Source organism: Arachis hypogaea, chromosome 13 (assembly GCF_003086295.3).
Source record: "Arachis hypogaea cultivar Tifrunner chromosome 13, arahy.Tifrunner.gnm2.J5K5, whole genome shotgun sequence".
In the NCBI taxonomy this organism is placed as follows: Eukaryota; Viridiplantae; Streptophyta; class Magnoliopsida; order Fabales; family Fabaceae; genus Arachis; species Arachis hypogaea.
In genome coordinates this window covers 116,460,263-116,472,884 of record NC_092048.1, presented here as the reverse complement: position 1 = coordinate 116,472,884, position 12,622 = coordinate 116,460,263, and the positions used below count along the sequence as shown (strand labels likewise).

Below are 12,622 nucleotides of genomic sequence, written 5' to 3'. Positions count from 1 at the left end.
TCTAGTAAAGAATGCTTCATTAATTCATCTAAAAATTCAAAATAAATATAGTATTATATATACAGTGAAAAATATACCCAATGAATAAATAAATAATCGTTATTTTGGTCATTTTTTTGGTCATTGTTTTTTTTATTTTTCTGTTATTGTTATTATTATTCCTTAGGACCATATCTTATTTTATTCTTCCTGCACAACATTATTGGCATTATATCCCTTTGATCACACAACATTTAAACTATACCAACAAAATAAAAGCCCAACACCATAGACCAAAAAATTTCTTCAAAACACCGGACAAAAAATCCACAAGATTACTCATATGATTACCAACTAATCCTCCATCAATTCCATCGACAATTTCTGCAAATTCTGCGTATGGAGCAGCACTTTGCAGGATGATTGACAGCATCACAACACGCGTCAATCCCTTCGCCTAGCCACATGATTTCAGCAGCTGAGGAAAAAAATTTCCTTCAGCACAGTAGCATTACCCTAATTCCTTAAGTAAATCCTAAAAAAGATCAAATCAACCTAATAAAATCAATAAAAATATATGTAAACATAAATATAAAATGCTTACCGTAAAAATTAATGCCTAATTAATCTAATTTCTTCATTGCATAACAGAATTTTTCAAGACTTTCATAGTCCATTTAAACACTTTTTTTCTAAAAGTTGGATTTCATAAATATCGACATTCATCAGAACATTTTAGCATTAAAATTCATTTTGATTGAGTAGTGAAAATCCTCTTAAATTACACACTGGTCCTGCATTACAGACTAACAATAAATTTTTTTTGTCAGGAGAGTGTTAAAGAATTGAACTATTCACCACAAAGAAACCAATTAGCAACATTAAGTGCCAGGTAGACACTCGAATTAAGTATTTTATATCCTATGAATGAGAATAGTAGAAAATTAAACCTTCAAAATCACTACTACTCCCCAGATCAAAACAAAATACTTGACATGTATCTCATTCATACAATTATCATAAAACTAAATTGATAGGCCTAGATACTCATGAATCCCAACAAATAGAGTGAATAAAAATAAAATAAAAAATAAAGAAAACCACTTTTTTATAACTACCACTTAATGCCATAAAAGATTTCTCACATAAGTTATAATAATATAAATCTCTTTCACATTCAGTACAGCTGAAGTCAAAACTAAAATCAGAGACTTCTTTAACAAGCAGAAATTTTAACATATATAAACTAAGGACAAAACAAACACAACTTTCTAAGACTTTCATAACAAAATTTGAAGCAGAAACAGCTCCTAATATACTAGTACTTCCAACAAAGCACAACTAATTTTTTAATGATTCTATCTTTTGTAGAACTTATTTAAACAATTACACAAGTTATCAAAGAAGGAAGAAATAATTTTGAGAAGTTATCAAAGTAATAAACAAAACTCACAACATGTGATAACATATCTTACAAGTTTTTCTTGAGTTTCTTCATTGCAAGCTTGTCCATTAGCACGGGTATGCATAAGCTCCCAAAGACGAAGACGGTCAATTTCTTGTCCTGTTTGCTCAAACTGTAGCCACAAATAACGTATCTTATAAATATAGCAACTAATAAATATCTTTAAATTAAGTCTATAAATTAGTAAAATTTAGATACCGCCTCTTTAGCTCTTTGTTGGGCTCCCTTAACACCAGTGGTATGGATAATACTATTTGCAACTCGACTCATTTTGTTTTATTGACTTATTTTCTAATAATTAACAAAATATGTCATAACATGTGATAAAATAGGCTAGTTAAATCTAAGTCAATTAACAATTATTATGTCATGTGAAGTACAAACATGCCAGCCTTCATCAATCCAAAGATTCACAAGGTAATCCCAATCCTCTTTTTCCATTTCTAATGGTATGTTGGCTCGAGCAATTTCAAGGTTATCATAAGGTTCAAAATACCTTTTCTTTAGTAGATGTCAATAACTCTGTAAGAAGAATTCATTTGAGCCCATACTAAATGCTTTCGACCTTCAACTTTGAAGTATGTCTTAAAAGAACATAACATATACTATTAGTTTGAGTTTATAGACATAAAAATAAAAAAGGCAAGTGAAAACATAATAAGGAGAACATGAATATTACCAAAACTAGGTCAAACATCTTTATTTTGTTCTCTATTTTGATATCAGCCCATTCTTTAACCTTTAGTGGTGCATTCTTCACGTCACGAACTAGAACAGTACATCTTGATTTGAACAACTTTGCATTTGGACCAACTGGCCTATTCATTCTCCAGTTTATGTCAAGTCTTTTTTTAGTTGGTAACTTTGCTAACTTAAGATTGCGTGTAGATCCTCTCATTTTTTTTCGGTGCAACAAAATCTGTTTAAATCAGTGAGATAATAGGAGCAAGATGTTATTTTTTCAAGCATATATTAGTCTTTGATAAATCAGACATTAAGTCCAAGTTGGCACAACATGTTAAATTGTATTCTATGCATTGCTCAATACAAGGAATTTATTTAGACAACAAGTGGAGAAAATACAAAGAAAACAGTGAATTTTAATTTAGAGGACAAAAAAATAACTAGCATAGGAAAAGGACAAAAGAAGCATACATTATACATAGACTAGATGGCATAAGCAGGATTCCTAACTAGTCAGATATATAATAATATACTAGTATATAAGACTTACCTCTGCAGCTTAGAATTTAGTGGGGGAAAGAATAATAAAGAACTTGTCTTTGTCATACCCTGCACTGCACGCACCCACCCCTAACCCATGCCCCTGACCCCTCCTTCAGTTTTTAATTACTATCATTCTCTTCTCTTCTCTTCTTACACCCCATCACCCTTTAAATCTATATGGTATAACACTAATATTTTTTTGATTGTAGTCACTAGCTTCAAAGTTTATGGTATAGCATTAATGTCAGAAAGAAGACATACAAATAAAATTAGTCATGCTATTAATATTTTTATGTTAGAAAACTAAATCCACCTCATAATAAATATCCAAAAGAGACTAATGAAATTAAAGAATGCTAAAGAATATACCGGATTTGAATTCTTCTTCATCCACTTCATCATCATTAGAAAGGGAGTCAAATTGCCTTTTAAGTTGTGAGTGACTTGATGAATTTGCTTTTTTTCCATGCACTCCATCATTATTAGAAAGGGAGTCAAATGTTCTTCTAACTTGTGAGTGACTTGATGAACTTGCTTTTTTTTCATGCACTCCAACATTATTAAAAAGGGAGTCAAATGTCCTTCTAACTTGTGAGTGACTTGATGAACTTGCTTTTTTTCCATGCACTCTCTCATCATTAGAAAGGGAGTCAAATGTCCTTATAACTTGTGAGTGACTTGATGAACTTGCTTTTTTTCCATGCACTCCATCATTATTAGAAAGAAAATCAGCTTGTTGTAAGTGACTTGATGGAGCTAAATTTCTTCTAGATACAAGACTCTGAATCCCTTTATTTCTTCTAGCAGCAACACTATTAACAATCTTTGAAATTTTTGGCTAAATCAACAAATCATATTCATTATTAAAGCCAACAATAGCACATCAAAAGAATTTCAATAAAAATATTAAATAGAAATATTAAAATCCTAAAAACATAACTGCAATTAATTTCTATTAGAAAAGGTTTCAAGTAGAAAAAGAAAATCTATCTATTACTCTATTTGTTCATCAACATATCATCAACCACTTCCTCCTCCTCCTCCTCTTCTAAAGGCATACTAAAATAGTCACGTGGTGTTACTTTTACAACACATTGCCAATTGAAGTTACAAATATCTTCAACATAGAATACTTGCTCAGATTGACATGCCATAACAAATACTTCTTTTGTCTTCAAAGGGTGACCTTTATTTACCAGAGTGACACCATATTCATCTACTTTCATTCCTCTATCATAATTGTCCACATCCCACCATAAGCATTTGAACATTACAACTTTGTTATCATTCATATATGATAACTCCACAATATCCTTAATGACTCCACAATACTCCTTTCCACAATTTAGCTTTACCATAACTCTGCTACTTTGAGTTTTTCTATGATTCTCACAATCTTTTGTGTGGAAGATAAAACCGTTTGTTTTGTATCCTTTATAGCATATGGCTTCTCTTCCTGGACCTCTTGCTAAACATAAAAGTTGATGGGTTACTTGTTCATCTTTTTGGTTGTACAAAGATATAACCTAATTTGAAAAAGAAAAGATATAGTTAAAAAAATTCTTACATAACTTTAAAAAGTAGTATGTAACCTGATTAAAAAGTAATATGTAATATTTCATCCATATTTAGGACTTACATGACTTTCAAATCAATCTGAGAATTCTTGATCATGTCGTTTTTGTACATTTCTTGGATTCTCTTTTTTTAATATTTCTTTATGTTTGCTGCATTTATAGAGGCCAATAAGTTTCAAGCAATACTTATAAAATAAAAGTTAAATATTATCTAAATAAAACTATGCTTTCCATATGAAAGGAGTAACTTGATCACAGTTCTTCAAAATATAAAGATGAGATTGCTTTATTTCTTCTAGACTCAATCTTTTGGTCACTTTACAATTTTTTGTGGGTCTTCCATTTTGCTTGAAAATCGGTAATACTCTATCCTTGGTTTCAACTTTATAACCATGAGTTATTGCACCATCCCAATTTTTTTCAATTCGATTATGCTTTGTTTCAATACTATTAAAGTATCTTAAGCAAAATAATAAGCATTCATTTGCAAGATATCCTTCAGCAATTGAACCTTTTGGATGAGCTCGATTACGTACATAAGCTTTTAAGCTATGTAAATACCTTTGTTCAAAAATGGACAATATATAAGTAAAAGAATTTATTGAATATTTTATCTAAAAAATTATATGATAAAATAATATTTACCTCTCAATAGGGTACATCCATCGATAATGGACCGGTCCTACAATCTTCGCCTCACTTGCCAAATGGATAGGTAAATGGATCATGACATCAAAAATGAAGGCGAAAATATCATTTCCAACTTACAAAGTGTGATAATGATTTGTTCTTCAATCTTTTCAAGATTTTTCACTGTTAGAACTTTTGAGCACAACTCCTTGAAAAAACTGCAAAGTCATATTAATGCACTACGCACATCATGTGATGAGAAAAGACCCAGTAAAACAAGCGGAAGGAAGCACTCTAGAAGAACATGACAATCATGAGTCTTTAAGCCATAAATATTTTTCTCTTTTAGGTTAATACATCTCCCAATATTGAAGAATATCCATCTAGTACTTTGATATTTTGCAAAAATTCACACAAACTCCTCCTTTCTTTATTATTCAATTCATAAATAGCATCAGGTAATGACAACACATTTTCTCCCTCTCTAATAGGATGCAAATCTTTCTTTATGCCTAACTCTTCCATATCCAAACGAGAATTTAAATTGTCATTTGTTTTTCCTGAAATATCCATCAATGTCCTAAGGACATTGTCACATATATTCTTCTCTATGTGCATGACATCTAAATTATGACGCAATAACAATAAAGTCCTCCAATATGGCAATTCAAAGAAGATGCTTTTTTTCAACTATGGATTGGAACTTCCTATTTCTTTTCCTGCTGCACTTCTCTTCCTTTTTTCAATATCTTTATGATTACTAACTACTAAGCCTTCTAAGTTAAAAACTTGTTGAAGAATATCATCACCAGAGAGTTGCTTGGGAAGATGCCTAAGTTCTTTTGTGCCATCAAACAATTCTTTTTCACGTCGCCATCTATGTCTAATTGGCAAGAAGCATCGATGACCTAGGAAGAAAAATTTCTTTCCATTAGTAAGAAACTTAGATTGAGTCTCAACATTACAAGTGGGACAACGAAGTGCCCCTCTCGTATTCCATCCAGATAGATCTCTATATGCTGAAAAGTCATTTACTGTCCATAATATAGTTGCACGCATTTTAAAATTTTTTTCATATGCATCAAAGGTATCAACTCCTACATTCCATAATTCTTTTAATTCTTCAATTAAAGGCCTTAGATATGTATCTATTGCCTTTTCTGGAGATTTTGAACCCGGTATAAGCAATGATAACATTAGATAAGGATTCTTCATGCATTTCTAAGGTGGCAAGTTATATGGTATAAGTACCATAGGCCAAACACTATATTTAGTACTCATATTTTCAAAGGGGTTAAATCCATCACTTGCTAATCCAAGCCTTACATTTCTAGGTTTATCAGAAAAGGACTTATGTGACTTATCAAATGATTTCCATGCTTCTGACTCAGATGGACGACGTAAATATCCATCATTAATTCGCTTTGCATCATGCCATCTCATATCAAATGCTGTCTTCATTGACATATATAACCTTTTAAGCCTTGGAGTTATTCGAAAGTAACGGAGAATTTTTATAGGAATTTTTTTTCTCTTTCCATCTTTCTCCTTAAACTTCTACCTTGAAGCACTACAATGATCATAAGTTTCTTTCTTATCATGATCTTTCCAGAATAGCATACAATCATTAATACAAGCATCTATTTTCTCATAATCCAAGCTAAGATCTCGAATAATCTTCCTAGTTTCATAGTAAGACGCCGGTAGTTGTGCCCCTTTTGAAAAGGAATCATTCAATAACTCAAGTAACATAGAAAATGATTTATTACTCCATCCACCAAGACATTTAATATGGAATAATCTCATAAAAAATGAGAGCTTTGAAAATTGCGTACATCCTGAATATAGTTCTTTCTCAGAATCATCCAAAAGTTTGTAAAACTTTGCTGCATCTTCATTAGGTTCTTCTATATGCTCTTCATAAAGTTCTCTTATATCCTCTTTTATATGCTCTTCATTAGGTTCTTTAATATCCTCTTCTATATCCCAAACTCCAAAATAATCCCTTAACATATTTTTCATGTCATCTTTATCCATATAATCATCCTCACTATCAAATGAACTTGAATAGGGTGACTCATCTTGTAGTGATTCTCCATGGTGGTACCAAATTGTATAAATTTTTACTATGCCATGACTTAGAAGATCAAATTTTACTTGCTCACGAGATTTTCTAAGGCAATTATTGCATTTAAAACACGGACAATATATCTTATCATCCTTTGTATGACTAAAGGCAAAATCTAAGAACTTATTGACACCTCTCCTATATTGTAAAAGGGCTCTATTCTTAATTTGCATCCAATCCTTGTCCATTGAATATATGACAAGCTTAAGATACCTAAAAAAAATATTAAAAATAAGCACCAGAAATCACAAGCCTCAATAGGAAAAAAAAGTTAAAACACAAGTGTAGCTATAATAAAATCCAAAGAATGCATGTCACATAGTCCATACCAAACATATAACGCAACCACTGCTCACCATATACAAAACGAAAAATTAAGGAGCACATATAATGAACAAAAATATAAAGAAAAAAATAGATACAGAAAAAGTAAAGGGTTAGTTAACAAAGAAAGAAAGAATATATTAGTCATCTAATTTTTTTTTAAAAGAAAATGGTAATAGAATATTACTAGTTAACAGAAAAAGAAAGAGAGCTTGATTTGACCGAGAAAAATTAATAGATCAAGATCTTTCCTATAAATTAAATGAAGGATTAAATAATATTAAAATGAAAACTATTCTATTATACAAGTGAACGACTTAGTGGTGAAAAAATTTGGCAAAATTAAAAATTACTAGTGAGTTTCTAAACATTTCAATGAAATTAAGCCACAACTCTTAATTAAATTATTAGACCGGTTAACAACAAATTCAGAAAAAAAAATGATCAAATGATGAGTGGTCGGATGTAACATGAATTTAGTCCTTGGTTTTTGCTGGTTTTAGGGGGATATGATTGGTTAGTTTCTAGGGCTTAATTAAACAACATTATAGTCACTGTCTTTAATTTCTTTTGTTTTTTATTTTTTCTAAAGGACCAAAATATATGTATTCTGATCTTTTTCTCTTAAAATGAACATAAAAATAAAAATGAATATTACCTTCCATAGCTCTTAATCACACTCATTTTCTTTCGAACAAAACTACGAAATCAACGTGTAACTCTAGCTTTATTATCAGACATGCAAACGTAGTTTTAGTCTCACTTAATCAATAGGATCCACCTAGTGAGTTAGAAACTTGTTGTATTTCTAAGACAATTTTTCTTTTGAATACAGTTAGAGTGATACTTTAAATTAATTAATCAGTTCCTATTTTCTAGCAAAATATAAAACTAAAGAGAGAAAAGAACACTAAAGAGAGAAAAGAAAACATGACTGCGCTTATTAACTGAAGATGAGTTAATTACTAATTAACATAACCTTTTCCATTGAAGGAAGAAGTATACTATTATTTCTTTAAAAAATAGCAATATTTCTCTGATTAACTGCAGCAACAATAACAAATTTGATCACAAAAAATAGCAGAAGCAAAGAGATAGAGCAGAAAAGAGAAAATGCGTAACAGAAGCACAAGTAGAAGCCTATTTGTTATAGAACACTACTTAAACAGGTCATGAAAGATATTCTAATCCTAATATTTTACATTATATTGTAGTGACATTGTGATCGTAAACTCTTATTATGATCATATATGCAACAGATCTCACCGCCGAAAAAGGAAAATAAACTCAAACCAGCATGGTTTTCATGTTTCTTAAATAAAAAAAATATTGAGAGCGACGAAAGTGTAGACCTCAGAATAATTATAGTTAGATGTAGATTGGCAGCAGTAGAAAATTACTTGACAGGCAAAGAGAGAAGTGAGAATTGACATTGACTCCTCCAAAATAAGCATGAATATGTCACTTAATACAAAGTCATACATAGCAAACATAATACAGAATTCTTAGCATTACCGAACAATAATAAACAAAAAAAATGCATTCTAGAAGACTATAAATGACCTTAACGATTACAATTCACCTAAATTGCAGCTGAGGGAACAAATGTGATCATGTATATGCTAAAAATTCTTTAAGTTTAACAAAGAATAAGTTTCAATAATAAGAAATACTTGCCTCAACTGGTTGACTTTGTTTCTTTAATAGCAATTTGGAAGCCATTGATAAAATTGTTTGACCTACATTAAGTAATTATGCAAATAAGCAATATCACTAATGCAAACTAATATATTATAGAAATTCAAACTCTATATATATATATATATATATATATATATATATATATATATATATATATATATATATATATATATATATATATATATATATATATATATATATATATATATATATATATCCAAACTCTCAAAGTAAAGTTAGATACTCCTATTTGATATGAACCTGTGGTTTAGGAAAAAGAACAAACACATGGTGTGCAAAAATTAGAAAGAAAAAAATGAAGGATTAGAAGTCAAATTAGATAAAATATAAAATGAATAGAACTCTGAAACAGAACAAACAATAGCATTGCATCACCAAGTCACAGTTATCTTTCTCTTATTTTTTTGTTATGAATAAAAAAAATAGAAAAATCAAATGAGAAAGAGTAAAAACTTTACCAAAATTACAGATCAATTTACACAAATTAGATATGAGGAACAAATTTAAGAGCAATTAGATATGACGAACAAATAAAAAGTACGAATTATAGAATAGCTCAATAAGAAGCCAAATCAGAAAATATAAATTAGGGAATAGATTTGAGAATCTGAACTTACCTTAATACGTATTAGTAATAAGAAGCTTGAATAAAAAAAATTTGAAATCTGAAGCATCAAAACAAAAATTAAATTAGATTTATGAAAGAATAAAAAATTTTGAGAGAGGAAAAAGAAATACCTAACAAGACCAAGTTGATTTTGGAGCTGCAAAATGAGATAAGATCTTGAAACTGAGTAAACTGAGATTTTGAATATGAAGAATGAGTAGTAGAATCCAAAACTGAGAGCTAGAGCCAAAGAAAGAAGAGGAGCAGGTGATCCCAAATTTGCCGGAAGGGAAAAAGAAGAGCAGGGTTGTCAACAAGAGAAGAAGAGGAATCGTGGTAAGCTAAAAATAAAGACCGTAAAAAATGAACAATAATTCTTTACGGTCCAATTATTTATCAAAACAAATATGATAATTTGACATTTATAATATTTGTCAAATATATATTAACTTTTACATTTAATTATGATTGTTAAAAAAATGTGTTAAAATAACTCTCTTTTCTTGTAGTGCGCTCCACATAGTTTATATTGTCTCTTTGTTCATACTCCCAATATGTGTTTTGAACAAAAATATTTACAACACTATCTTGAATTTTTTTATTAGTTTAGGATGGTTCTCCAACAGCAACTTTCTCAGTTTCTCTATATAAAATACAAGCTTTTGGAGAGGCAAAGGATCTTGCTTCAGAACTCTTTACACTACAATAATTGATACTTTACTAAAATGTGGCTCGGTTAAGGATATGTTGTTATTTTACTACAAATTTCTTACTTTTCTTGTTTAATAGAGAACTAGGATAATTTCAGAAAGACTTAAAAACATAAATTGATGTTATTTTGAATTAATATTTGTGAGGAGTGATGATAAATAGTAACCAAATTCATGTTTCAAAAATTAATGAGTTATCATTGTCTCTCAAATTAAGAGGTAAAACTAATTTCAACTTGCGATACTAATGTATTTTTATTGTGCATTTAGGTGCTTTGTATATTTTTGGAGAAATATTGAAGAAAGCTGGTGGTAGAAATGCCAAGTTAAGACCAAAATCTTATCTATACCTCTCCATGATGCGTGCTTTTGCTTTACAAGGAGATTATGATCTAGTTAAGAATTTTTATAAGCGAATTTGGCCAGATTCTATAGGGATCATCTTGCCAGTTACACAGGAAGAAGCTAAGCACTTTCTCATGGAAGCAGCACTGAATGCTGGCCAGGTACTACGATAACTTTTACTAGTATTATTGCCATTGTGGTGGAAAAGTCTTTTATTATTAGATGCTTTGTTTTCATATAAAGAGAAAGAACTTGGCAGAGAACTTTTATTCTTTGAATATGTATACCTAGCACTCAGCATATTTGTGGGTAAAACTTGTAAAGAAGTAGCTGTCTATAGTTTTAGAACATCGATGTAGGTAAAACTACGTATTTTGCTCCTGCTGAAGAATTCTAATATATATAGAATAAATATACACTAATTTTAGATGTTATCCTACAGTTGAGCTAACCTACAGAATTTGAATACATAATCACAGATGCACAGTCCCACAGAACTTGCAGATTCGGATGAGCAAATATTCTGCTGTAATATATGCTACTATTATACTAATATACTAGTAGATACTTTGCCATAATATCCAATCAATTCTACTTGTTTCTTTCATGATTATTCAGCTGGTAATTTTAATATTTTTTTTGTTCTCCTCTTAGCAACCTAATATGTAAAGATATGTGTTGGCTTGATTTTTTCTATTGTAACTGAAAATATTTCTCTAATTGGCAGGTGGCAACTGCTCTTGCAGTATATGCTAACTGGAGCTTTCAAGGGAATGTGATGGAATTGGGCTGGTATAATCTATCTATTATTTATTTAGTATTTTTTTTATATTAATATCTCAAGTTTAATAAATATGATGTAAAAAAAATATGTTATAGTAAAGATAAATGGTATAAACCATTTGAGTAGTTAATCAGTTTCTTTTTAAGCTCTTAAATGAACTTGCGGCGGTTCAAAACCGTCGCATTTTAAAAAAAAAACCTACATAACTCTGTGGCGATTTCAAAACGGCTCCAGTTTTTTTTTTGAAATCCACTGACCAAAATCAATTATCTGATTTGCGGCAGTTGTGCCAGCGGTTTGTAAAAACTGCCGCAAAATCAAATTTCTTCCCCCTAACTCGCGACATTTCTGGAACCGCCGGTATGTTGTTTTGCGGCAGTTTAAAATCGCCACAAATCCATAAAAAAACCGCCACAAAATTACCGGTTCCCTTGTAGTGCAAGGAGGAGTGAAGACGAAGAAGATTATATGATAAAGATAAACTTTTGGGGGTTAGAATTTTATAAGTTATATGACAAAGATGATTTTTTGGAGGTTAGAGTTTTATAAGTGTGAATAAATCAATTTGGGTGTTTTAACCAAATTCAGGACACCAATTTGAGTTAAACTATTTGTTGTGTGTTCACATCAACGTATAACACTTAACTATACATATGAGCGTCGTTAAAACGTCTGGTAACTTTTGGACTAATGGGAATTTACGATTCTAAAAGTGAGAAATTTATTTGGTCATTTTAAAAAGTAGGAGACTAATATAAAAGGAGCTGAAAATTTCAGAGACTATTTTAGACATCACTTCTATTATAATATATATTAAAAAATTATTAGAAATTATTATTTTTTGTTATCAATTATTCATTAATATTTAAAAGTATAAGATAAAATATATTATTAGATTATTAGACTAAAAAAATAAATTAAAAAATTAATAAATAAATAATTAAAAACAATAAATTATAATTCCTAACATTTTTTAAGGAAAGACGCTAGCAGCATACCTCCATGACTCTTATCTTTTCAATAATTAAGAAAGAAAGAAAGAAAAAAACTATCACGTGTATGTGCATGTTTACGTATCAGTGGTACTAGGTAGTTTACTTATCACTGAAGTATTTTTGAATCAG

The 12,622-nt window shown here is 30.0% G+C and overlaps 1 protein-coding gene across 4 annotated transcripts; it reads right to left on the bottom strand.

Moving 5' to 3' along the window:
* LOC112732852 (uncharacterized) lies at positions 1-10,028 on the bottom strand. Of its 4 annotated transcripts, none has more exons than XR_011869884.1 (9): positions 9,791-10,028; positions 9,670-9,717; positions 4,894-9,069; positions 4,311-4,398; positions 3,041-4,197; positions 2,124-2,363; positions 1,941-2,028; positions 1,455-1,556; positions 1-514 (listed from the first exon to the last, which is right to left on the bottom strand). XR_011869884.1 is itself a non-coding variant. In XM_072212346.1 (8 exons), exons 5-8 carry the CDS (start codon positions 3,308-3,310, stop codon positions 491-493), a joined length of 636 nt encoding a protein of 211 aa, XP_072068447.1. In that variant the 5' UTR covers positions 3,311-4,197; positions 4,311-4,398; positions 4,894-9,069; positions 9,670-9,717; positions 9,791-10,028; the 3' UTR covers positions 1-490. The 4 variants fall into 4 exon arrangements, 1 of the variants encoding a protein (XP_072068447.1); XR_011869885.1 differs by having other exon boundaries at positions 1-457; XR_011869886.1 differs by lacking the exon at positions 1,941-2,028 and having other exon boundaries at positions 1-457.
* Positions 10,029-12,622: the final 2,594 nt, after the last annotated feature.

Coding starts and splice junctions, on each gene's coding strand:
- LOC112732852 (XM_072212346.1), bottom strand. CDS start 3,310: ATGATGAGAGAGTGCATGGAAAAAAAGCAAGTTCATCAAGTCACTCAC. Junction 1,557..2,123: donor AGATGTTTGACCTAGTTTTG/GTAATATTCATG, acceptor TTGTGGCTACAG/TTTGAGCAAACAGGACAAGA. Junction 515..1,454: donor AAGAAACTCAAGAAAAACTT/GTAAGATATGTT, acceptor GATCTTTTTTAG/GATTTACTTAAGGAATTAGG.